Source organism: Sceloporus occidentalis, unplaced genomic scaffold, assembly GCF_023333645.1.
Source record: "Sceloporus occidentalis isolate IW3139 unplaced genomic scaffold, rSceOcc1.0.p SCAF_6, whole genome shotgun sequence".
NCBI lineage: Eukaryota > Metazoa > Chordata > Lepidosauria > Squamata > Phrynosomatidae > Sceloporus > Sceloporus occidentalis.
Window position 1 is genome coordinate 49,969,820 of NW_028316986.1, and position 27,050 is coordinate 49,996,869.

The 27,050-nt window shown below is 43.0% G+C and overlaps 1 protein-coding gene across 3 annotated transcripts in view; it reads left to right on the forward strand.

The window, feature by feature from the left end:
* KIF6 (kinesin family member 6) overlaps window positions 1-27,050 on the forward strand; it is a 248,852-nt gene that overhangs the window by 215,681 nt on the left and 6,121 nt on the right. For all 3 annotated transcript variants that reach the window (XR_016281700.1, XM_089529584.1, XM_089529586.1), the window contains 4 exons: window positions 12,387-12,522; window positions 12,983-13,077; window positions 20,655-20,744; window positions 23,596-23,699. Coding sequence is in view for 2 of the 3 variants with exons in the window: in XM_089529584.1 (XP_089385710.1) it covers window positions 12,387-12,522; window positions 12,983-13,077; window positions 20,655-20,744; window positions 23,596-23,699 (425 nt within the window). In the remaining variant the exon portion in view is untranslated. The remainder of the gene's footprint in view (window positions 1-12,386; window positions 12,523-12,982; window positions 13,078-20,654; window positions 20,745-23,595; window positions 23,700-27,050) is intronic.

The following is a 27,050-nucleotide window of genomic DNA, read 5'->3' on the forward strand; positions in this document are numbered from 1 at the left end:
GTAGCCACTAGAAGGACCTATGCTTAGCAATGAAAATATGTCCCTTGATTATTCCCATCCCTAAAAGGGATGGAAAATTATATTACTGTTCTTGCTCCTCTGTGGAGAGTGAAATATTCAGCCCTTTGTTTATCTTTTGAATAGAATTCCCGCTCCCCTTGTGCAGCTCAGGAGAGTAATTCAAATTGTCTTGACTGAGACTAACACAGCTAATATGGAGTATATCAAGTTACCTAAGTGATGCTACTGTAGCTGTTTACGCTTATGTGCAATGTCAGGTGCACATGAAACACACATATACATACGTGTTGTAAGCCTTGGGAGAAGGGCGAGATAATAATAAAACTCTGTCATGTTCCCACAGATGTACCTATGAAGGTGGTGGGGCAGAGAGAATAGTTTCTCCAAAAGATCTAAAAACATAGGCAGGTTCATATGGGAAAATATGGTCCAACAGATTACCTGGACCTGAGCCATGTAGGACCATAACTAGTACTGTGCCCAGAAATAAGCAGACAGTGGAACTATTGCAACAAAGAAGTTGTGTATTCTGTGTAGCCAGTCTCCATTAACAATCTGCTAACAGCTCTTTAGACCAACTGAATTTTTTGAACACTCTTCAAATGCAGATGTGCATACAGCCCATTACAGTAATCCAAACTAAGGCCTGTGCCACTGTGGCCAGACTTGACATGTCTAGGAATGGTCAAAGCTGGAAAGGTCACAGACAATGCCTCTAAGATCTTATGTTTTTATGTCTTACCTTTTTTAAAATTCACCATTTTCTGATTAAATATGGTAAAGAATCGAGCACATTACACTATACAGTCAACCCTTGACATTCATGGGGGTAGGGGCACAAGACCACCCACAAAGGGCAGCTCCCCTTCCAAGGCTTCAGGGAGCTCCGGGGACCTCTCTGAAACCTTGGAATGACAGGACGGAGGACTTACTTGCTTTCCCCACACCCCTTCCCAAGGCAAGAGAGCTGTCTTGCCCCAGGCAGCTCCCTGTCCTGGCAAAGGGTAGGGGATTATTTTCCCCAAACCCCCTCCCAAGGCAGAGAGCTGCTTGGAGAAAGAGGCAGCTCTCTGTCCTGGAAAGAGTCGGGATTGGCACATGCACCCTTCCTGGCTTCTCCCTCCTGGGCTTTTTCCCTCTCCAGGGGAAAGGCCTGGGAAGAATGAGGAGAAGGAATGTGCACAGCGGCCTTGACCTCACAAATAATCGAAACCGTGAGTTGAGGGACGACTGTATTGGAGTATACAGTACTTGTCTTAGAAAACATCACTAAGAGGCGAGCACTGGTAAGGAATTAAACATCTTGGAACAACACTATAACATACTCATCTGTTCTTTTAAAAAAATGGTTTTATTACAAGTTATATAAATACATTAAAATGAAAAAAGTGAAAAAGAAACAAAAAATAAAACATAAAGAATAAATATTAGAGGACAAAAGGAAAGAAAGGATAACTTTCATTCTTCCTTTCATCAGTTATATAACAATAGTTCAAGCCTAAGTAAGAATCTAACAATAAACTTCTTGCTATACTCTATTCTCATTATTCTTTAAAACCAACAGTATGTTCTAACGTCATAACTGACATTAAAATATCTTTCTTATTATCTTTCTATAATTATGTCAAACAACTAAGCCGTTGCGTCATGTTAAGCAATATTAAATTTCCCCCTCTTTACTAATAAAACTATTACTAATGAAAGTACAGTCCGTCCTCACCTTACGCGGGGGATCCGTTCCGGATCCCTCCACGTAAGGCGAATTTCGCCTATGCTCGAGCCCCATTGGAAACAATGGGGCTCGTGCGCGGCGGCGCAGGCGCGCGCAGGGCGCAACAGGCAGGCGCGCCCATTCAATTGAATGGGACGCACCGCCCCTTCTGCCCCGCGTGCGCCCCGCGGCTTGAGCGCGTATGCTCAAGGCCGCGTATGGCACGCCTGTGTATGGCGCGGGCGCGCTGTACATACTAATCCTTCTCACTGAAAACTTTAAACCTATTGGCTATAATAAAGCATTCTTATTTCCAATCCATTTTCTATATTTTTATCCATTTTCACTTTTAAAAATTCTAGCATTTTCCTCCCTTTGAAAACTATATTCACATCCAAATCTCAATGTTTTTTATCCTGTAACCAGATTTATTAACCCAGCTTTAACCAATACTTTCTCTTCTTCATTTTAAATCTAACTCAAACCTTTCTCCTCATCCATTCAAACATAACCTTCCTTCTCTTCAAACCATCCAGCTTCCTTCTCCAGCTCTTGTTATTACAATCAACTCATTTCCATTCCATTGCAAGTAATTGTTCTGGGGAATCATGTATTTCAGTTCTTCACCAACTTTCCAGCTCTCAGTTTTACCAGCTAGTCCATCACTCTTATCAACTTGATTTTGGTTTTTCATCTATTTATTTCCCATAAACATCCTTTCATTATTCATCTCACCCTTCTCTTCCTCCTGAGTTATCAATTCCCATTTTAGACCCAAGATGTCTTCTGCCTCAATTTCCTCAATTTCCACGATTTTGCAAACTAATCCTTCCAGTAAATCCACTTTAATTTGTTCTCTCTCTGTGTGTGTGTGTGTGTGTGTGTGTGTGTGTGTGCGCGCGCGCACGCACGCACACACACACACACACACATCATTTCCAGGTTAACACATTCTTCTCCCTACCTTGATTCATGCCGTTAGGATCGATTGTTTCCATTTCACCATGCACAGTTTACAATCTTATCAACTTCAAAAAAAAGTCTCCTATTTCTCTTGATGTAATCTTCATATTAAATTCAGTTCAATCTTCTAATGCATAAAATCCAATCTATTCATAAAATTTAAGTTTCATGATCTTAAAACTTTTGTTATGCCCTTTTAAACTCACCCAACAATAGTCTTTTGAATCTGAATTACAATCTTGTAGGGTACTTCATTTACTCAGCTCTTGTTTACAAAACCAAGGCAGCTTAATGAGACTTCCTTTCTATTCCTTTCTACCACTTTAATCAGCAGAATTGTTCATGTTAATAGTCCCAAAGTTTTATTGTGGTTTTTAAGAAAGCAGGTAGCCAGCTCAGTGTCCCTCAGACTTCTACTATCTTATCATTTGCTTTTCATGGTTTCGGTGTAAATACCCGCAAGTAACAAGGATTCCAGACCCATATGAACACTTTCCCTTTAATCCAGGGAACGTTCCACGAGGTCCTCCCACCAACATTTTCAACTGTGAAAGCTTCCCTCATTGTAGAGCACTAATGAGTGGAATCAGCTCACAATTTTTCTTGTCTTGAAGTACCAACATACTCATCTGTTGACGAATTCTGCATCTCTAAACAGGGATCTATGGAGAAAATGATATTTCTTCTTCGTGGTCTCTACGAATCACACAAATGGGTTATTCTGTGCCTGCACAGCCAAGCTCGGAAACTTCTGGAATCTCTGGGCAGAAAATGAAGTAACAACTTTCTGCAACTTTTTGGCGGTAACTCCGCCCACTGCTATATATGTCCCCTAGCGGAACGCTCTTCTCCAGTTCCTTCATTCCGCTGCGCTGAGCAGTTCGAGGAACTTCGTTGGCATTTGCTAATTCTCTCTGGATTGAATCTCTGGCTTCGGACTTTGGACTTCTTGACCACTGACTTTGGACAACGATTCAATCTTGGCTTCGGCCACCGGCCCCATGGCCTCCTTCAAGAGATGCACCAAGTGTGGTGTAAAAATTCCCATGCCCGATGAACGTGAGAAATGTGTTCTCTGCCTCGGTGAGACTCATGTCCCGGGCAGCTGCAAACATTGTAGGGCTATGACCACTCAAGCCCTCAAGAACCGGGATCGGAATTTGAAGGCCTCCCTGTACGGGAAGGTATTTCAACCGGCAGCCGTGTCAGTGTCCTCTGCAGAGCCTGTAGGCCAACCATCCGGCTCCTCGTCGGACAAGGAGAAGGCCGAAAAGCCTTCTAAGAGGAAGCACGGAGACATGCAAAAGTCCTCCAAATCCTCCCGCAGCGGCCGGGACTCTAGGCGGGCTAGGTCAGCATCACCCGCACCAAAATCGCGCTGCAGAGGGCCGCCAAGTGCAGTCTCGGTGCCCCCTCCTTCCAGGCCTACACCCACTCCGATCCCAGAAGTGGCCACCCCTGTTCCAGAAATGGTGTCGGCATCCGTCCCACCGCCTTTGGAACCCAGGGTACTCCTCTCCGCTCATCTGACTATCCCGGATGAGGACTTGCAGATTGTGGGCTTGGGCCACAGCTCTGAATCCGAAGGAGAAATTCCGGATTCCCAGACTGTCTTTGCCCCTCGTCTGTCCTCCACACCAGTCGACAAAGAGAGTAAAAAGATTGATGGCCTTGCGAAGAAGTTCTGTGCGTCTGCGGCCTTGGACATCAAGATCGCCAATTATGCAGCCTGCATGGGCGCATAGGTCCAGCTGTTGGTAGAGAAGATGGACTCTACTATTAACGACCTGCCCGATGACAAAAAGAGAATCATGTCTGCTCTTCGGAACGAGATACACCTCGTTGGTAGCCAACAGATCATCTCGGCCAGGCACTCCATAGACTGTGCTTCTAATGTCCTTTCGGGCTCAGTAGCCCTTCAACGATATGCTTGGCTGCGGTCCTCGGACCTCACTCCCCAAGCTAAAGCTGCCATTGAGGATATGCCCTTTGACAACTCGGGCTTATTCAATAAGGATACGGATGAGAAACTGAGTTTTAGGTATTGGATGAAGACCGCTGCCAGGAAGCACGGCATGTCTTCTTCCACTGCGAAGTCTCCGCGTCAGAGGTACACTGGCCAGCGCTACTGGTACCCATATAACCAACAATGCTACCATCAGCATGACCGCTCATTCCAGTCTCTGGATAGACCGCCTCAGACTCGACCATCGCAGTCTCCCTCTGGCCACCCTGACCACCGTCAACCTTCTCAACCTAGATACCAACAGGCCTACAAGAAGAAGGATAATAGAGGCAAGAAGAGATTTTGAAGTCTCCTAGCGCACTCCGTCCCAGTATTTGCCGATAGGTTACGGCCCTTCTTTGACACCTGGGCATCGATAACTTTGGACTCTTGGGTGTTAAACATCATCCGACAGGGTTATGCCCTTGAGTTCCTAGAGCTCCCTCCCACCGGAGCTATTAATTCCACCGTCCCGTTGGACACCCTTCTCGACGAAGTGTGCTTTCTCGTACAAAAGGGCGCCATCGAACCCGTGTACCCCAGCCGGGCCCGATATTGTTTCTTCTCCAAGTATTTCACCGTCCCGAAGAGGGACAGGGGACTGAGACCAATTCTGGACCTACGTCTATTGAACTGCTTTATTGTTTATAAACGTTTTAGAATGTTAACTCTTGCCTCTGTTCTGCCACTCTTGCAGAAAGATGCCTGGTTTGCCACACTGGACTTGAAAGATGCCTACTTTCACGTGGCCATTCGACCCGAGCATCGCAGATTCCTTGCCTTCGCCATTGGACCCGACATATTCCAATACAAGGTTTTGCCGTTCGGCCTACCATCGGCCCTGAGAGTATCCACGAAATGTATGGCACCAGTCGTGGCCTTCCTGAGGCAGAAGGGGATAACGGTCTTTCCATACCTGGACGACTGGCTCTTCACTGCACCGTCCCGAGAGTCCTTGCTGCGGAATGTCCAATTTACTCTGCTTCTTCTGGACGCTCTGGGTCTCAAGGTCAATCTAGACAAGTCAAATCTAACTCCCTCCAAGAGACTCGAGTTCATCGGAACGATCTTGGACTCACAGACCTCGAAGGCTTATCTTCCGCCCCTGAGATTTCAGGCCCTGTGTGCAGCAATACAACCGTGCCTAGGCTTGCAAGCTCGCACCGTACAAGTAGCGATGGGTCACTTGGCCTCTACTACCTTTGTCACCCCTTGGGCAAGGCTTCACCTCAGACCGCTTCAGTCATGGTTTCTCTCCGTCTTCCATCCCGTGCGAGACTCCCCGCTCAAAATGGTCACCATCCCGAGAGCGGTACAATGGTCCTTACGCTGGTGGCTCCAACCCGACAACGTCTGTGTCAGCATGCCATTCCTGTCCCCTCACCCAGACATCACCTTAACCACGGACACCTCCCTCCAAGGATGGGGAGCCCACTCCGGAGATTTGGCCATCAAGGACAGGTGGACACAGCTGGAATCCAAGCTTCACATCAATGCTCTGGAGATGCTAGCAGTGGAAAAGTCCCTACGGGCCTTCCAGTCCTTCCTCTCCAGCAGAGTGGTTCTTCTGTTAACAGACAACACGACCACAATGTACTACCTAAACAAGCAGGGCAGTACAAGGTCAAGAACGTTGCTGGACATTACTCTCAGGATTTGGGACTGGTGCATAACGCACAAGATCCTTCTACAATGCATCCACCTCCCTGGAGACCAGAACGAGCTGGCAGACCAGTTGAGCAGATCCCCGACGACCTGCCACGAGTGGAGGCTCCACCCGGAGGTGATCTCCGGATTATTCCACCGATGGGGAACACCGATCCTGGACTGGTTCGCGTCACCTCAGAACTCTCACTGCCAATGCTTTTGCTCACGCAGCCAAGGCCACGGGTCGCTGGGAGATGCCTTACAGTTCAAATGGTCACAGGGACTACTCTACGCGTTTCCCCCATTCCCACTCATCACAAGAGTCCTAGCGAAGGTGATGTCGGACGATTCAAATGTGATATTGGTCACCCCGTGGTGGCCAAGGCAGCCCTGGTTCGCCCATGTGCTATGCCTCACCAAGGGAAGGTACCTCCGTCTGGAGTTCCGTCCTGACCTTCTGTCGCTCCATAATGGACTGGTTCTCCACCCAGGGATGGAGTCTCTCTCATTGGTAGCGTGGAGGATCCAAGGCTGATGTCCCTACTTCCTAATGTACTTTCAGTCATCGGGGCGGCTCAGAAGCCTTCCACGCAGAAAGCCTACCGCTATAAATGGGAAAAATTCTTAACCTTCCTTAGAAATAAGGACGCCACTCCATCCCAAGTGTCCATCCCTATGGTGCTGGAATTTTTGATGACCTTGGCGGACGCAGGGCTATCTTTGAACTCTATTAAGTCCTATCTCTCAGCCATTTGTTCACACTATTTGTTTGATGACAAACCTTCTTTGTTTAAGGATCCTCTCATTAAGAGATTTCTTAGAGGGTTCAATAACCTTCACCCACCTTCTACCAGCCCGACAGCAGCGTGGAGCCTGGACCTTGTTCTCCCTCGACTGGCCTCCAAACCTTTTGAGACCATGGCCATGGTGGACCTGAGACTGTTGACATGGAAGACTGCCTTTTTGGTCACTGTCACTTCTGCTCGTCGGGCTGGTGAGCTATGTGCCTTAAGAATGGACCAACTGTACCTCTGCTTCCATAAGGACAAAGTGGTCCTCCGTACTGACATTACCTTCCTGCCGAAGGTAGTGTCAGCCTTTCACATAAACCAGGACATTGTCTTACCAACGTTGGCTTCGAACCCGACTACTGATGATGAACGTCGGTTGCATGCTTTGGACGTTCGGAGGGCCCTTGCCTTCTATCTTAGTAGAACTTCCGGCTCGAGACTCTCAAACAGACTCTTTGTTTGTTATTCAGAGAATCTAAGTGGATATGCAATACTATCAACCTGTGTTATGAGCTTGCTGGTAAACCTCCCCCTAGTCGGGTTCGGGCCCATGCAACACGGGCAGTAGCAGCGTATTCAGCGTTTTTGGCAGGAATAGCACTTGAGGATGTTTGCAAAGCAGCCGTCTGGTCCCAGCCTCTGACGTTTGTTAGACATTATAATAATAATAATAATAATACGTTTTATTTATAGACCGCTATTCCGCAATGATCATAGCGGTGTACAGTGAAAATTGTAATACAATACAAAAGTTAAACAGTTAAAGGAGGGAGAAGTCTTGTCCTTCAGGCAGTCCCTGATGTTGCTGGGTCTGCCTGATGGCTCCCTCTGAGGCCGAGATGACAGTTGAGGAGGGAGGGGCCTCTTCCTTCAGGCAGTCCCTGATGTTGCTGGGTCTGCCTGATGGCTCCCTCTGAGGCCGAGATGACAGTTGAGGAGGGAGGGGCCTCTTCCTTCAGGCAGTCCCTGATGTTGCTGGGTCTGCCTGATGACTCCCTCTGAGGCCAAGATGACAGTTGAGGAGGGAGGGGCCTCTTCCTTCAGGCAGTCCAAGATGTTGCTGGGTCTGCCTGATGGCTCCCTCTGAGGCCGAGATGACAGTTGAGGAGGGAGGGGCCTCTTCCTTCAGGCAGTCCCTGATGTTGCTGGGTCTGCCTGATGACTCCCTCTGAGGCCAAGATGACAGTTGAGGAGGGAGGGGCCTCTTCCTTCAGGCAGTCCAAGATGTTGCTGGTCTGCCTGATGGCTCCCTCTGAGGCCGAGATGACAGTTGAGGAGGGAGGGGCCTCTTCCTTCAGGCAGTCCCTGATGTTGCTGGGTCTGCCTGATGGCTCCCTCTGAGGCCAAGATGACAGTTGAGGAAGGAGGGGCCTCTTCCTTCAGGCAGTCCCTGATGTTGCTGGGTCTGCCTGATCTCTCCCTCTGAGGCCGAGATGACAGTTGAGGAGGGAGGGGCCTCTTCCTTCAGGCAGTCCCTGATGTTGCTGGGTCTGCCTGATGACTCCCTCTGAGGCCGAGATGACAGTTGAGGAGGGAGGGGCCTCTTCCTTCAGGCAGTCCCTGATGTTGCTGGGTCTGCCTGATCGCTCCCTCTGAGGCCGAGATGACAGTTTAGGAGGGAGGGGCCTCTTCCTTCAGGCAGTCCCTGATGTTGCTGGGTCTGCCTGATCGCTCCCTCTGAGGCCAAGATGACAGTTGAGGAGGGAGGGGCCTCTTCCTTCAGGCAGTCCAAGATGTTGCTGGTCTGCCTGATGGCTCCCTCTGAGGCCAAGATGACAGTTGAGGAGGGAGGGGCCTCTTCCTTCAGGCAGTCCCTGATGTTGCTGGGTCTGCCTGATGGCTCCCTCTGAGGCCAAGATGACAGTTGAGGAAGGAGGGGCCTCTTCCTTCAGGCAGTCCCTGATGTTGCTGGGTCTGCCTGATCTCTCCCTCTGAGGCCGAGATGACAGTTGAGGAGGGAGGGGCCTCTTCCTTCAGGCAGTCCCTGATGTTGCTGGGTCTGCCTGATGACTCCCTCTGAGGCCGAGATGACAGTTGAGGAGGGAGGGGCCTCTTCCTTCAGGCAGTCCCTGATGTTGCTGGGTCTGCCTGATCTCTCCCTCTGAGGCCGAGATGACAGTTGAGGAGGGAGGGGCCTCTTCCTTCAGGCAGTCCCTGATGTTGCTGTGTCTGCCTGATGGCTCCCTCCATTATAGGCTGGATGCCAGGGCAAGACAGGATGCAGCCTTTGGGAGGGCAGTGTTATTATCTGGGTTTCATTAATCACATCACGCAACACTTGTTGGTGTTATGGCTCAGTTTAATAAAAAGTTCTGTTTCAACATTATTTGGACACTCCCTCCTTGTCTTAAGCTTGCTAGTCTAACCCATTTGTGTGATTCGCAGAGACCACGAAGAAGAAGGACAGGTTGCTCACCTGTAACTGTGTTTCTTCGAGTGGTCATCTGCGAATTCACACAAAGCCGCCCATCCGTCCCCTCAGTGTCCCACTCATTTTGCATTACTATGTGCTGTCACAGCTCATTTGGAACTGGAGAAGAGCAGTCTGCTAGGGGACATATATAGCGGTGGGCGGAGTTACCGCCAAAAAGTTGCAGAAAGTTGTTACTTCATTTTCTGCCCAGAGATTCCAGAAGTTTCCAAGCTTGGCTGTGCAGGCGCAGAATAACCCATTTGTGTGAATTCGCAGATGACCACTCGAAGAAACACAGTTACAGGTGAGCAACCTGTCCATTTCCCTAGGCATATCTATATGTTTTTTTGTATAATCAGCCCGCCACATTTGCGGTTTTGATTACTCACGGGTTTGATTAATATGTTTTCTCTAGGAATCTCTAGGTTCTCCAGCACAACTATGGTCAAATTCTGCCAGAGGTTGACCATGGAATTGTGCTGAAAGACCTAGAGATTCCAAGAAAGAACACTTCTCCAGGGATTTTAAGCCCTGCAGTGCAATACTATGGTCAACAAAAATGACCATAGAGTTGTTCTGGAGGATCTAGAGAGGTGTTCACTCAGATTAAAAAAAATAACTTTGAGGTGCCCCTAACCCCAGCACATGTGGAGGGACAACTGTATATCAGAAGCAGAAGGCATCTGTTATATCTTTTTCAATACCGCCATTGCACTGGAGTTCAGTATCTAATATAGTTGGCCCTTCAGATCTATGGACACGAGATCTGCAAATTCAATCATTTACAAATCATCTCTGTTGAATTTCATTCTATTAATTTCAGCCAAATTTTCTTGTTTAGTGTGGTCTTTTTGAATTCTGTTCCTATCTTCCAATGTGTTTGCTATCCCTCCCAGTTTTTTATCAGCAAACTTGACAAGGATTCCATCTAAATCATTGATAAAAAATATTAAACAGTGTTTGTCCCAGGACAGAACCCTACAGCATTCCATTTGAGATTTCCCTCCAGATGACTCTTTGAACCTGGTTTTCCAACCAATTATGGATCCATTTTTTTCGAGTTATATGGCCATGTGCTAGAAGAGTTTGTTTCTGAGGTTTCAGCAGCATCCATGGCTGGCATCTTCAGAGAATGCTGGCATGGAAGAGAGTGGGGTGTGTATGTGTATACACACACACACACTATGTGACCCTGGCTTGTGATTTCCATGTTAATCTGTGTATTGTTCTGTTGTTGAATGGCAAGGCCTCAGGGTGGAAGGGCATGCAAAGAGGATTAGTGTCTGTTTAATTAGACATCCATTGTTTGCTGGGAAACCCCCTGACCCTGGGTGGTTTTCATTTGCATTTGCTGGGTCTTGATTTTAGTGTTTTTCAGGCCTGGTAGCCAAACTATGGCAGGATACAGACCGCCCCTTTGGGGCGGCCTGCAGGCGCCGCAATCCCTGCTGGATCAGGCCTGAGCAGCCACAGTGGCAGCCCAGAGGCCTCGATCTGCCACTTTTCCATGCTGCGGGAAAGCAGCAAAATGCCGCTTCCCCTCGGCCTGGAAAGGGCTGTCCTTGGGACTTCATGCCCCAGGAGACCCCAGGGAGCCGCTGCCAGGAGAGAAAGGGGCCACTCGGCCCCTTTCTCCCCGGCTTCATTCCTGCAGCCGTTTGGTGGCTGTGGGAACAAGGCACTCCCCAGGAAGGAGCTCTGTTTCGAAGCTCCTATTGGCGCCGCAAATAGGGCGCCCTATTCACCCTGTAGTGGCGTGAGCACGTCATGCCTGCGCCATGCCATTTGAACGTGGCACGGCCGTCACGTCAAAATGGCGGCACCCATCTGTACAGGGCGCCACCATTTTGACATACAGAATACATGCTAGGGTTAGGGAGCGTCTGTAAAGGATGCCCAAGGCAACCCTAGCACATATTCCTTACATGCTAAAGGGCCTGTCTGTCCAGGGCCTAAGCTAACTTTAAGGGTTTCTTCTTTCCTGTTGAATTAGTCTAGGGGCGTAAGGGCATAAAATGCTGTTTGAAAACACTGAAATTCTGGACCATGCCAACAACTGTCAGGTCAGAATGCACAGGGAAGCCATTGAAATGGTTGAATGCTGAGAAGCGGCTTCACTGTATGCTGTCAGCTCCATGAAGACCATTGTGATAGAGTGCACATTACCATTCTTTCTTCCAATGGACAGGCTTCAGGGCCTTACATTTTCCAAAATATAGCATCTAGCCTATAATAAGGCAAAGGTTTCCTTCAGACATGATGAAGTACAGGAAATTGGAACTGTGATGGTTAACTTTCCTGTTCTGTGTTCTTTAACTGATGCATAAAATAGTTTAAAGTGCTGACAATTTAAAATTCAATCATAAGGACTAATGCACCATATAATAAATATATCATGCATTAAAACTTGTTTATACTATTAAACCTGGCATGGAACTGCAACAGAGGACTCTTTCTCCCTCTCTTTGAGTATGGAAACATGGCTTAATTAATGTGCCAGAGGAGAAGCAGGTGAGGGAAAGACGAGAAAAAGGAGCCACTTGCCAACAAAGGTGGTGGTGGTGGAATTTAAAGGTTTAAGGGGCAGGAAGAAGCCATTGCATTGCCATTCGTTACTGAGAGCTCAGCATATATCCAAACTGGTGAATTCATTTGGTCTTTCATTACTCAACAAACCAATCCACCCAGCCTACTATCCATGAATTGGGTTGGAGAATGGGGACAAGCAGATCAATGCAGCCCTACAAAATACTGGACAATACTCAGTTCGAGAAGCATCAGAATTACTTTTCTATAGTGAAGAATACAGAACTTACCCCACCTTTTCCCCTACAGTTATAAAACTATGTTTACTCAACTGAAAGGACTGAAGATAGAAATTGAACACCTGCAGCTACTTATGGAAAAGGCAAAAGTAAAGTTGCAAAAAGACTTTGAAGTTTGGTGGTCTGCAGAGGCAAGGAATTTGCAGGTATTAAGGTGTTTTCATTTTCACTGTAGAAAATCAGTTTTACGTGTAACTGAAAATATGGTTGAAATTTCTGGATATGGCATAGAATTTGGGCCAGGTTTTTGCCATCAGCTTATTTTGGCATGCATCAACTGCTGATCAATATATTAGGTGCTTTTAATTGACTGGATTTTAACCTGTGTAAAATTTTCAGCCCCTTAATGACCCCAGTCAACCAGCACCTACTGATCCATTCTAATAATGTGTAACCTGAGTTTGACATTTTAAAATGTCAATTTCAGCACTCTGTCAAAAATTTCTAACTTTGCCAATGTTTTAGGAGAAAGGTACATACAATGGTGTTGAAGACTATACTATAAAAGGTGATTTTGAAAGCATTCAATACTGGACTTTAACTGAGTAGACATTCCACTGTTTTTCACATTTTACTCTTCTCTTTTTCTGTCTAATATTTCTTTAGAACCAGGAAGAACAGCCAGTTTTGCATAATTCAGCCAGTGTGTTAAAAACTCCTCCTTTTGTCCTTGAAGCCCAACCAAATCCCTCTGCTATCAGGTAAGATGTTTTTCCCCCAAAATGCATGATTGGTAAATTATTTTTTAATGTTCCTTAATATTTCAGAGTTTGTGAAATATTAATCTACAGTATTGGTGAGATAGAAACTATGCCTTTCTAGATCATGTAGTCAGTGCAGAATTTGCAAGGCAGTATACAACTTTGGCATTCTGAGGGCAATCCAGCTTATGCTTAAATACCTCCAGTGCAGAGTCTACCATCTCCCAAGTCAATTTCTCTGTTGAAAACTCTTACAGTAGATTTTTTTTCCTAATGTTCACCCATAATCTATTCCCCCTGCATATTCTACTCATTAGATCCAGACTTGCCTTCTGAAACAATAATTTAGTTCTATCTTCTGGTGACAGTTCTTTACACAAGGATTTAATTTATCTGGCTTTCAAAATTTGAATTGATTTAAAGTAACTATTGTATATAGTCAGCTATAAGTCAACCTCATTTATATGTTGGGGCAGACTTTGGGGTCAAAATTACGGATTTTTATATGACCCATGGATAAATCAAGAGTAAAATTTAGGGGCATGTAACAATGGATGTAAAGGATGAAGCAAAGGAAAAAGATGCCAAGGAACTTCCATAAATCAATAAATGAGCTCACCCCCAAGACTGGATGGTTAAGGAGAAAACTACCGCTACTATTTTTCTGCCAGAAGGAAAGGCCAGAAATAGTGCCACAGTGGAGAGGGGTGAGTGGGTGTCAAAGCTTCAGCTCTCATCTTTTGCCACTCTATTCAGGGAAGGGGATGGTTCATATATATATATATATATATATATATATATATATGAGAGAGAGAAAACCAATAAATGTTAATATCTGTGACTCGGAACAGACGGACTATATGAAGTGGCTTCCAGCCGCTTTGGAGGCGTGCTGTTCAAACAAAGCCACCCTCCAGTCCTATGGACTGTAGCAAAAAGGAGCCAGGATAATCTGACTCCTGGCAGCGCAGGTTGGGTCCTTTGGCTGCGGCCTGCTTTGGGATCAAGCTGTGCAGTCAGCGCAGTTCTGACCCACTTGCAGCTGAATCATAAATGTTTCAGATCAGCAATGTCTCAAAAGATACACAAGCCAATTCAAAAGAGCTCTAATGAACATATGGATTTTACTCTTGACAAAGTAATAAAATAAATAAATAATAAAACTTTTATTTGTATACTGCTTTTCCTCCAGATCAAAGCGGTTCACACATGTCACGATACAGCACATCATCAATTACAGATAATACAATAAAAATTTTAAAACAGCATATTAAAACAGTCGGGCCATCAGATGATCTTAATCTATTAGGAAATACTTTCTCTACAGCGAATTGGGAGGGTATGCTACCCGGAAGAGATAGGTTTTCAATGCCTTCTTGAAGGCTTCCAATGTAGGGCTAAGTCAGATCTCTTCTGGGAGTGCATTCCAGTGGGTTGGAGCTGTCACTGAGTAAACTCTTTACATATTTCCTCGTTGTTCTAAGGGTGTGGGGCGGATTATATAGAGAGAGGCGCTATATTCAAGTGTTCTTGAATGGAAAGTGGCTGCTTATGTTGAAGTAAATGTGGAGAAATTTTCCCGTGATTGAGCTCAATGTGCATACAGGAGTTCCTAAGTAGACAAGTAAAAACAGAATCAAAACTAATAAACGTCATTTGCTGTAACCCACCCGGATTCCTTGTGATTGGGTGGGCTAAATAATCATCATCAACATCATCATCAACATCATCATCATCATCATCATCATCATCATCATCATCATCATCATCTGTCTTCTGGAGTTTCTTCCATTCTGGTGTGTCTGTTTTTGATATGATAACTGCATGGACTGTCTATTGGAGGCCACTTATTTAACAACACGCACAAATTTGGCAAATGTATACATAAGTAGTTTCCTCCATTGCTGACTTTGGTTCTCATTCTTGGTTGCTAGGTTAGAAGTTGTTATTGTGACCTATACAGAAGATAAAAAGCTAGGTGCGAGAATGAAATGTGATATTCTGCATAAAAGAGTCTGTGAGGTTTTACTTTTATTTACATGTATCTGATATCATGTATGACATTACACTTGTAATGACCCTTTTAAGTTCTCTGTAGAACTTTTAAAATATATATTTAAGGCACTTTACTGCTATTGTGCATTAAGCCTGGTAAATCCATTTTATGTAGCTATGTTCTCAGTCTGATGGGTAAAATATTTGTAATGGAGCTCTTGACATTGTGAGAGGGAACAGTAAACTTTATATCCCACTGTGCTGAAAATTTATTCTTGTCCCTTGAAGCCTGTTTGAGGCATTAACATTTTAAAGTCAATGTTTCTAGTTACTTATATGTAAGAATAGATTTTTTTAAACCTCACTTCCCAAGGATTCCACTGGACCCAAATGACACAGTAACTTTATTTATTAATTCCTGTAATTGCATAGGATGAGCCCTTTTGGGTTTATATTTTCCTTCAGCTCTATGGCCCTGGAGCACAAAAAACTCTTTGTTACTAAATCCACCCAGAACAAACTGGTAGTTTACTCAGAAAAAAAAGAAAGAATCTTAACTACTTTTTCCCATAAGTCAGCCAACAGAACTGGTGAAAGTTGACAGGAATTACATGGTATGTAGCAGTTAATGTGAGTCACTATAACTAAATGTCATTTGTAAGAAACAGTATCGAAAACTTTAATACTGATTTCCAGATTTGCTAACATTTTCTAGTGCGATTTTGATAACCATAAGAATTTATCACAAACACAATAATCAGGATACTATACCTATTGAAGCCTTATAGGTATTCTGTGCAAACTATACGATACATGGTACTTAATCCTTATACGCCTTTCAAGACTTGGAGTATTTATTTATTTATTTATTTATTTATTTAGGTATTTATATCCCGCCCTTCAGCCCTAATGGCTCTCAGGGCGGCTTACAATTATTATTTTTAATCAGACAGTTCCCTGCCCTCAGGCTTACAATCTAAAAGACACGAAACAAAAGGAGGAGGGAATGGTGGAGGGAAAGGGGATGAGGTCCAGTGGTTCTTCTCTCCCTCTGAGGCCTGGACCAAGGCAGATGCATTGGAGGGAGGGCTCTTCCTTCTTCCAGGCTAGTCCTGATGGAGCTGGACTATCAATGCTTGTTGTGAATTAAGAATATAAATGGATGGCTGCAATCTGTCATTATATAAATCTATATTCATATACTGGAATTTAATGCTGTACTTGTAATATGGTAGTGTAAAAGCTAATACTTCATGGTCTCTGTGCCTCATACAAATGGGTGGTTATTCTGTGCCTCCACAGAATTCAGCATTCAGAATCTTCTATAAATTTATGTAAGTGTTGGTAGTAGCACCACTCACCTCCAGCAACCCTATATAAAGAGCTACCTGTTGAAACCACCAGCTCCTTTTTGTACATTGCCATAGTTGCATTATGAGGTACCATTTCTTCCCTTTCCTTTTGATTTCACTCATCTTTGGCCAGTTGGATACCAACTTTTTGATGCTCATCTAGAGTTTCGTGGTCAAAGCCACACTTACCCTCAGGGCTTAGTCTTCTCCCTGGCATCATTTAAGGAGTATGTCTCTTGTGGAACCAAACTTCCCAGCCAGGATGGACAGTCAAAGTGCTTAAGTTGTCTTTGTGAAGCTCACATGGTCTCCGCTTGTATCCACTGTTCTGCCTTCACACCACAGGTACAGATGAATACTGGTATTGCACAGGTTCTACAACAATTTCCCACTGCCACCTCTGGCTCCATGCCACCCATTTTTGCCCCAGAAAGATGCAACCAGACAATGTGGCCTCAGGAAGGACGAAAAGAACCCGCTTCCTGGTGGGTTCTTTTTGCATCCCCAAAGGGTTGCCATTGATGCACTCAAGTGACATGATGATGCCTCTTGTGCATAGTGCCGTTTGGGCACTGCACCCAAGGGATGTCATCATGGTGCCCCATGTGGACGGGTTCGCGCCAAGATGGTGCCCAGGCGGCAGAACTAGGGCTCGGAGCATGTGCACACTCTGCTCTAGTTCAGCCCTAGCATGAAGGCATCATCATGGCATGTGAGTGCACAAAGTGCTTGTCTGTCCTGCCTCTGACTTCTCTTAGCACTTTAACAATAGCACTGTACATTTCTATACTGCTTCATAGTGGACTAAGCATTTTCTAAGCAGTTTACAATGTGTTAGCCAATTGTCCCCAACAAGCTGGGTACTCATTTTATCGACCTACCAAAGAATGGGAGGCCGAGTCAAACTGGAGCCCTGCAAGTTTGAACTTATGAATTGTGGCTGCAGTACCAGCATTTAACCACTGTATCACCAGGACTCCAACCTTATGTTGAACTGAACATGATGTTGAATTGAACAGTCTTTTAGTTTAAGGAGACCCTTTTTCCAGAATAGGTAATTACTTGTATCACTTGCTGTTTGGGAAAATGGCTTCTCTTGGATCAGGCCAAGCACCTCATGTAGTAAACTTACCATTGTAGAATGTGCCAGGGTAAACATTTAAAAATTTAGATAGGGATTAATCCCCAGGTTCAGTAGAAAGCACACATAGCCCATGAACCTGAGAAAGTTGTTCAACCCTACACGACAGGGTCGAGGGACTTTGCCTTATTTCTGCATTTTCAGCTAGGTAGACTCACAGAATGTGTTCCAGAGATGTTTTCTTTGCTGTTGTGACACTATTAAATAATTCTATTTTCCATTCTTCTCTTCAAACATTTTTTGCCAGAACTATATCTAGAAACCAAAGTGAATTAATTTAGAGATTTTAAAAAGCAGAAACATCCCAAGCTTGCCATCTAGTGGTTAAACTTTGACTCAAGATACATTACAATTATAAGACTCCAACAGAATGCTTGAAATAATGACACAAAGAATCATCTGTCAGTCCAGATGTTCGAGAATTGCAATCAATTGTAACATAGTTCTAAAGTGTATACTATTGTTTCATATCTGTAGAACCAAAGAACCTGTCAGAGGTCTGTCAACCTTTAGAAGAATCCTGATTTACAGATTTTGAAGAAACTGGGCTAAAACCTTCCTTTTAAACAGGCTTATGCTTGTGGCTTATATTTGCATTTTATGGACTTTAATACTGCATATGTTGTTAATTATTTATTTCAGAGATATAGATTCTTTGGAAATTAAGTATACTCTAAATATGCAATGGAGATAATTTTATCTCCATAACTTCAACCCTCTCTTTTCATCGCTGAAATTATTAGTACAAGAATAATATATGCAAAAGGATCTTTTATCATCTTTGAGACTAACTGAAAGAGAAAAATTGGTAGCATGAGCTTTTGTAGACATGAATCTACTTCCTTAGATGCATGGGGTGGGGTGGAGAGTTCATGGACAGCCCTAGTAAACGTATATAACCAGACTGAGCATGAGTATGTCCATAGAAATGTAAAACTTTGTGGGTGTGGAGATGAGGTTACAAGTTCAGTTTTAAGTTACGGGACAAGGGACCCCATAGATCTGAAGAAGCAGACTGAAGCCTATGAAAGCTCATGCTACAAACTTCTTTCTTTCAGTTAGTCTCAAGGATGCTACAAGATCCTTTTGCTTACTGATTTTTCCAGACTAACACAGCTTCATCTGAAAACACTGTATGTGTTAGTCAAAATTCCTCTTGTCTGTACTCATTTCTAGATAGTCAGAATTCTTTTAAAAAAATCTATTTCATTGTTGAATGGGGATAAGGATGAACATTTAAATTCACCAGTATGCATCCAGCAATTAGCATTTATATGGAATTGTGTGTGCAATTTTTCTAGCTAAAATGCGGTGATAATCAAAGTGCATTAAGGAAAACTGACTCTTCAGCCCTAAAGATTTCATATGACTGATAACCAAGATGGAAAATGCTGGTTGTGTTTGTTATGTATTCACCTACCAATGTACAATTATGTGCAATCACTGTTTTTATTTTTCTCAATAGTACTTATTGCATGTAGTTAGAAGTAGGTTCATGTCATAGCAAAGAGTTCATGTCATAAAAAAAAATACAGGGTTAGGATCACAATCGCTGTATATATTTTCAGGTTAAAATGATTTTAAAACTCATGTAGGCAAATTATACCTTTACTCTGGAGATGTGATTACACTATAAAATCATAGAATGCTCATATTACCAAAATTATAACTTGCTAACAGAACTGTGAATGTTTATTGATTTTTGTTGGCTACCCAGTGGGTTATCCATTGTTCTAATGTCCCTCAGGCAAAGATATGTTTCTGGGCACCTGGGTATAGCACTGCAGAAACAGTACAATTCCCAGTCATATAATGATTTCAGAAATACCAGTGTAATATGAACACTATTTTCTATGAAATGATATGACATTCTCCTAAATCAGCATGTCCAAACTATCTTTTGGTAAGAAAAAGCAAACTAAAGAGTGAAGGAGAAAAACAGGAAGAGTGAGAAAGAAGGAAGAACATTGGTGTCTGAGAGAAAATTTGAAAACAGATAATGCTCATCTGTCACTGCCACAGTGTAGAGTCTTTAATACATTTTTATTTTTAATGTGTAATGTTTTTAACTTTTTAAAATCAATAGTTTTTAACTTTTGTGAGAACAAGTGTGTTGTATTGGTTTCAGAACTGGACTATGACCCTGGGGAGCAGGGCTAGAATCACTGCTCAGTCATGGAAACCCATGGGCAAGTCACACTCTTTCAGCCTCAGAGGATAGCACTGGCAAACCCCCTTTGAAGAAACATGCCAAGAAAACCCAATGATACATACATACATACATACACAGTCATACATACATACATACATGTACAAAGTCGCCTTAAGTTGGAAACAACTTGAAGATACACAACAACAACAAATCTGCATTTTAATGCTTTTATACTACAGTATTTTTTAACTTGCAATGTTTTAAATTTGTTGTTAGCCACCTTCAGTCTCTATATCAGAAGAAAGGTGAAATATTAATTAATTAATTAATTAATTAATTAATTAATTAAATTCAAGAACATAAAACCTAGACACCTGAAACTTGACATGCTTAGTGTGAAGCCTAGGAATTTGCATCTCTGGCTTACCTGGTTTGTTAAAGACATAACATCATTCTATTATACTTATTTATTTCCTGTCTCTTCCTATGGAGAGGGGGAAAACAACAACAAATTAAACACATAACATATGGTGTGCCTGTGCCAAGTGCAGGCTTGCCATCCACAGATTTTAGCTTCCATGGATGGCAAGCCCTGGCTTTTGCAATGGGTGCGCTTGCATGCAGTGGCGCACACCCATTGCAAAGAAGAGGGCTTGAGGTGTCTTTTACCATCTGTGGGGGGATCCAGAATGGATCCCCCACAGATAGCTAGGGCCCACTGTAAAGCCAATTCATATTAAAAATTATCAGTAATAATTTTAACATTCATGATGTAGAAATCATCTGGATATTAGTTAATTTAAATGTTTCCGTGTGTTAAAGACTGGAGTACTGCCTTCACTCACCAAGAGACAGACTTTTCTAACAGAGTCAATACAGTTTGAAGCTAGAGGTTGTAGCTGTCTGAAATGAAACAGATCTTCTTCTTCTTCTCCAGAGTTCCAAATAACAGCAGAGCCAGCTTCAATGAAGAGTCTTCTATAAAAGGCAGTATAAGCAGACTCAGCAACTCATCTTCTACATCAAGGTATAAAATAAATTATTTTTAGGATTCAGTAAATACAGTTAAGCCTTTATTAGAAATTAGTTCCTTGTGTCCGAATTTTTTTTTTTTTGGAAGAGGAGAGCATTTCTGGATATGGTGACCCTGTTTCCACAATTGCAGTTCATGCCATTCACTACTGGTTCTAAACTCTCCAAACTTCAGCATGTTGAGCAGAATGTGTGAAGCAGTGCATACATACATACAGTGACTGAGAATCCTTATCATTTGGAGGAACCTATGTGCATACATGAAAAGGTGTGACTCATTTGAAAAGACAATGATGCTTGGTAAGTTAGAAGGCTGTAGAAAAGAGGAAGGTCACTTTTCACGTAGATAGACTCAATCAAGGAAGCCCCAGCCCTGAATTTGCAGGACTTGAGCAGGGCTGTTGATAACAGGGTGACTTGGAGGTCTGTCATTCATAATAAGGCTGCCATAAGTTGAAGTCATCTTGATGGCAGTTAACAACAGTAGTGTGCTTTCAGTTGAATGTTCCTAGTTTATCTCTTCAGTTTCCATTTAATACCCAAAGCTCTTGGGCATGAGGCCATTAATTACAGCCGTACTACTAGATCAATAAAATTAATACAACTTCTTTAAACCTGAGGAGTCTAATTAATGAAAAGGGCTGTATTTAATGTGTCAGCTTGCTCCATCTTCTCTCAGCATTTTTCTGTCTGTCCATGTGTTTTAGTGGTCATAACTTTCAGTTTGGGAGCAACCCTAAAGTTCTGAGCAGAGAATCTCAGAATGCTTTCCAGTCACCCAGAGATTTGCATTTTCAGTAGAGTCCTTCAGTGGAAGATATTCTCAGTTTTTTTCCATGGTATTCTCACTCAGATTTCCCACCAACTCCAAACAGCATGGACACTGACGAATACACTATGTGAACCCTGAAACTTTTCTACTTATACATTCTTTGAAAAGGAACTAAAATGGTGAAGAGTTTGGAAACTATGCCCTATGAGGAATGGCTTAGGGAGCTGGTGATGTTTAGCCTGGAGAAGAGAAGGCTAAGAGGTGATATGATAGCCCTGTTTAAATACTTGAAGGGATGTCATATTGAGGAAAGAGCTAGCTTGTTTTCTGCTGCTCCAGAGACTAGAACATGGAACAATGGATGCAAGAGATTCCACTGCAACATTAGGAGGAACGTCCTGACAGTAAGGGCTGTTTGACAGTGGAACACACTCCCTCGAAGAGTGGTGGAGTCTCCTTCCCTAGAAGTCTTTGAACAGAGGCTGGATGGCCATTTGTCGGGGATGCTTTGATTGAGATTTCCTGCAAGGCAGAGGGTTGGACTGGGTGGCTCTTTGGTCTCTTCCAACTCTATGATTTTATGATTCTGTGATTTACATGACATCTTTTTTGCTGTCCTTTAGATACCAAATTAAAATGGGTTTATTTGGGTGGCCATTTGAGGAGTTGGTTATTTTATTGCAACACCTAAGTGTTCCCAGAAGGCATCTGGCTCCATCCTGGCTTCTGAGGGAGAGAGGGGTGGGCCAATCCCATCAGGCCTCCCCAAAGGAACTGAGCCCTTCCCAGAAAGCATCTGGCTCCATCCTCCACTCCCTTCCCCTTTTGTGTCGTTTCTTCTTAGATTGTAAGCCTGAGGGCAGGGAACCGTCTAATTAAAAGATTGTAAGCATAATAATAATAATAATAATAATAATAATAATAATAATAATTGCTGTGCTGGGGGGAAAAAATCAAAGAAAAGTCCTGATGCACAGGCAGTTGCTATCCATGAGTACATACAGCTTCTTTACCTTGAGGCATTCATGTGCAATATGCTTTGCAACTCTTCCTTGTAACAGCGCTGTGACAGGTGTTGTCCAAAGCCAAGGATAGAAAGAAATTTTAATGGATTCTATATCCTCAAAGTAACATTTTTCACATCTTCTAAGAGTTGGTGTATTTGCTCACCTTGAGTATTTGCAAATTTGCAAGTGTTACAGCCCCCCCCCCCCCCCACATGACAACAATGTTCAGATCAGACAGCTAAAATGTTCATATTTGAGGGGAAATGCAAAGAAACATGTCAGTGGGGAAAATTTGCAAAAAAATATTGCAGGCCAGCACAAAACAGGTATAGGAAGAAATTGAGGTGGAATTCAGAAAAAGTCAATGAAGCCATTATTAAAAAATCATGTAGCATCTTTGAGACTGAAAAAATTAATTTCTTTTTCTTTGAACGTCTTTGAATACTACTTCAGTGAAATTGTGCTTGCAGGAGATTCTCACACTCCCAAGACTATCAGTTGGTTTTTTTACAGCGAGCATGTGGTGGTTATTCCTTTGCTTCAAGCAATCTAAATTGTATTCTCCATGCTAATGCAATTATAGAATCCAGTGGAAGCTTTTCCAAATGACTATACATACATCTTTTAAATATAAATACTGTACATAAATAAACTACTGCTAGGAAATTGCACTTTCCCAAATATCTGCCCTCAGTGACTAGCAAATTGATTTTTTCCTTGGGATATTTTTAAGTAACTGAAGTGATGTTATGTTCATTTTAAAATAAATAACAACCTATAAATTTCATGTGTAGTTTTCCTGAAATTATGCTGATTCCTGCGAGCACAGAGTGTAGTCCACCAAGCACTGCTGGTTTGTAATCTCCATGCATTTCAGTGGAGTTTGTCCAAAAGCCCTTCATAAACCTAGCTGAAATAGAGGTTAAACTTATGTGGCACTTCACCTAGTGGGTAATTTAGGGTACTATTCAGGGGATGGAAATTTCAACATACAGCCCTTCATGAAAGAATGAAACCAAAGTAGCAGATAACTCATCTGAAAGCCTGAATATACTTGATCATTGCAGGATTTCTCCAGGTCCACGTTCATCCATCCCATTCACAGGAGACCGTCAAACTGATGCTGACATTCTGGCTTTCATTAGAGCCAGAAGAAATCTGCAGAAGAAAGGTAGGCAGTGTTAAATGCACTACATTGCTAAATTGAACATGTTAAAGCATAGAGTTAATATATGGTCTCACCCAGATTTATAGCAAGGAGTCAGAGCTCTGCATTACATTAACCTGGCCAAATATAGAATGTTTTCATATTACTCCATGTTAAAATAACATCTGTATTTATCATTGCACAAATCGGGAGTCCTTAACTGTAAATACTGACTGTTTGAAGTCTCTCAGCCATACATTCCTATTAAAGACTTTGGTGATGTAGTTAGGATATGGAGGGCCAGTGTCCCCTTGTTTCCAGTCATTGTCTACTCTGCCAAAATTTGTCAGCAGAAACTTTTGTCTAAGCCCCCAACATCAAAGGGATTGGAAAGTGCATGCCAGAGGAACAGATACCTTTTCCAGCATCTTCTCTTCAACACCATTATTGTTCAGACAGTCCAGAAGGAACTGATGCAGTAGACCCATGTTGCCTTTGTGGGCAGAGATATCCACAAACATGGTGTTGGAGGCAGAAAACTATTCCACTGGAGCCTTCAGTCTCAGGATTTCTACTTAACAGATATGCAAAATATAATAATAATAATAAATTTTTTTATTTATACCCCGCCCTTCCAAACGATCAGGGCGGCTTACAAAGGCAGCAAAGTGCAAACATCATACAAAGTTAAAAACAGCCAAAACCATAAACATAACAACAATCCTTAAAAACAATAAAAAGCCCCTTAGCCCAACCTCACGGCAACGAGAGAGGAGGGAGGCCCATAGGATATTTAGTCGGGGAATGCCTGATTAAATAGGAAGGTTTTAAGACCCTTCCTGAATTGGGCCAGGGTGGTAGATGAGCGGAGCTCCATGGGCAGCGTATTCCAAAGGGCTGGGGCAGCTGTGGAAAAGGATCTTCTGGCAGTAACAGCCAACCTGGCCCCAGGCACCTTCAGGAGTTGCTGCCCAGATGTTCTGAGGGTGCGAGGCGGAATGTACGGGGAGAGGCGGTCCTTCAGGAAACCTGGGCCCAAGCCAGCTCTTTCTCTGTGAGAAAGCCAGCACTTAACACTTGCTGGACAATAAATGGGAAATGACTAAAATATTAATACATGACGCAACTATAGAGGCCAGGCAGCTAATGTACATACTGAGGAACATGAAGAACAGGTTTAAGGATGATGGTTTGTATAATTGCTCCCTGCTAACATGCTTAGCTCTAGTCATTTGGACTCATAAGGACCTTCCATTTCAGGGGATGGAGCTATTTAGTGAAAAATAAAATGATGCTACATTGACCATTTGCATATGTTAAAGATTATACATAAGCACATGGGCCTGAGATCTCAGTAAAAATAGTCTTGCTCTCAGCCTTGGGGAACCTCCAATAGACAGCCTTTCCATTTATCAGATACATGATCAACATATCATTTTTTGAGCATTAGGCAGTTATTTTGTTCTTTAAATTTTTTCTCTTCCTCATATAAGACTTTGACAGGTTTTAAAAACAACAATCACCTCATCTGAACACACAAGGACTTGAGAATGCAGTGATGCATTCTCCTAGTTTTTAGACAATCAAAAGAATATTGTGCAATTTGTAAAAATTAACCTATACTTAGAGTATAGTTCTATGTATATTTCCACCATCTGTTGGTGTTCCCCCTAAGGTTCTTCCAGATGACTGTTTTATCATAGAACTACCCTGTCTCATTCACATAACTTTATATCAAGCTCAGATATACTCTTCCATTTGCAACCCTCTCATGTATTCCAACACTTCCTTCCATCTTTCCCCCTTTTCCACAAAGCAGAAAAAAGAAAGGAATGATACAATAGCTGTACAGTGCCTTCTGACTCTGCAGAACTGTCCATCTGGAAGCACCCATGGTAATCCTCACTAGTTCACATATGATCCCATCGCCAAAATTAAAGACACACAATTGGGTACAGGATCCTGCCCCCATCTCCTGTGCTTGTTCATTAATGTGAACTGATCTATATGGATGTAAATGCTTACATAACTATAACCCATATATGCTGTCTATCCTTTGTGGGAAAGGAGTACAACATTTCTGTGAGTGGAATTTAGACATTTGCAGAAATAGGCTCCAATTCTTTGCATTCCAGCATTCTTTGTATAGGATGCCTGAGCCTGATTCCCAAACACCATCACATTCATACATCAGAGACACAGGTTGTGTGTGAATCAACCCTTAGACAACAAACATATTATATTTCTTTCTGTTAGAAAGATCACTAAAATTGCAGCTGGTAGAAATCATTCAGTATAAAATAGACAACAGTGGCACCTAAAGATAACAAGGAAGTTATTAATCTAAGTGAGAGAGAAAGAGAGAGAGATTCTTTGTAGCAGTGTTTCTGTAGGGACAGGAACAAATTATACAGAGCACATGAAAGCAGCTGTGATTAGTGAAGCAATAGCTTTCCATCACCCTCAAGTGCTGATGACAGCATTACTCAGCAAGCTATCAGCACCTGCCAGATGGTGTTAGCATTATCCCATAGTAGAGCTTTAGTCTATCTCTGGTTATCAGCAATAATTGTCCCGTGTAAACACAGAGGCTGCAAGACTAGCCACCTTCATCTATCCCAAGCAAATATTCTATTACACTTAGGATTTGAGATGTCATGTGTCTCAATTTAGTAAACTCATTGTCAAGCTCCTTCTGAAGATATAATTATGTTGAACTGTATGTTATTTCCCATCATGGAATAAGGGCCATGAGTTTAACAGAGATTCTCTTGGTTTTTAACAATCTCATTTATAGCTGGTTAAAGGCTACAGCTTAGTGATAAGAGCACACCTTACCTTGAAATTCTCATCTAATATTAGTATATCAAGAAAGCTTGATCAATAAGATAGAAAGGAAAAAAAAAACATATGAAGGGTACTCATGCCCTTACCAAAAACAATACAAAAAGACCCACTACTCTGATGGGGCTATGTCTAGGCCACATTCAGTGAGATGCATGATCTGGGCAGATGGTGGCTGGACAGAGAAGTTTGATCTACCTGGACCTTTTCTGACATTAAACAGTAACATCTGTTCATCATCCAGAGACCATTTCACCTGTTTGCTCTGTGGCTAGAGAAAACATCAAGTAGTGTGATCTTAAAGTGGATCCTATGGAGGTGTTTCAACCATACAAGTGTTCATCTAAAGAAAGCACTTCCATGTAGAAAGATGAATGAAAGCTGGATGTGACAGAAAGGAAATGGAAGATAACAGACTTGGATCATAAGGAAAAGCTTCTCCTCTGCAGCATGGGAGATGGGAAATTGACTGCTTGGAAGGAGAAGAACCCAGTTTGAGTGACTCCCTCTCCACCAGAATTCCCACAACAC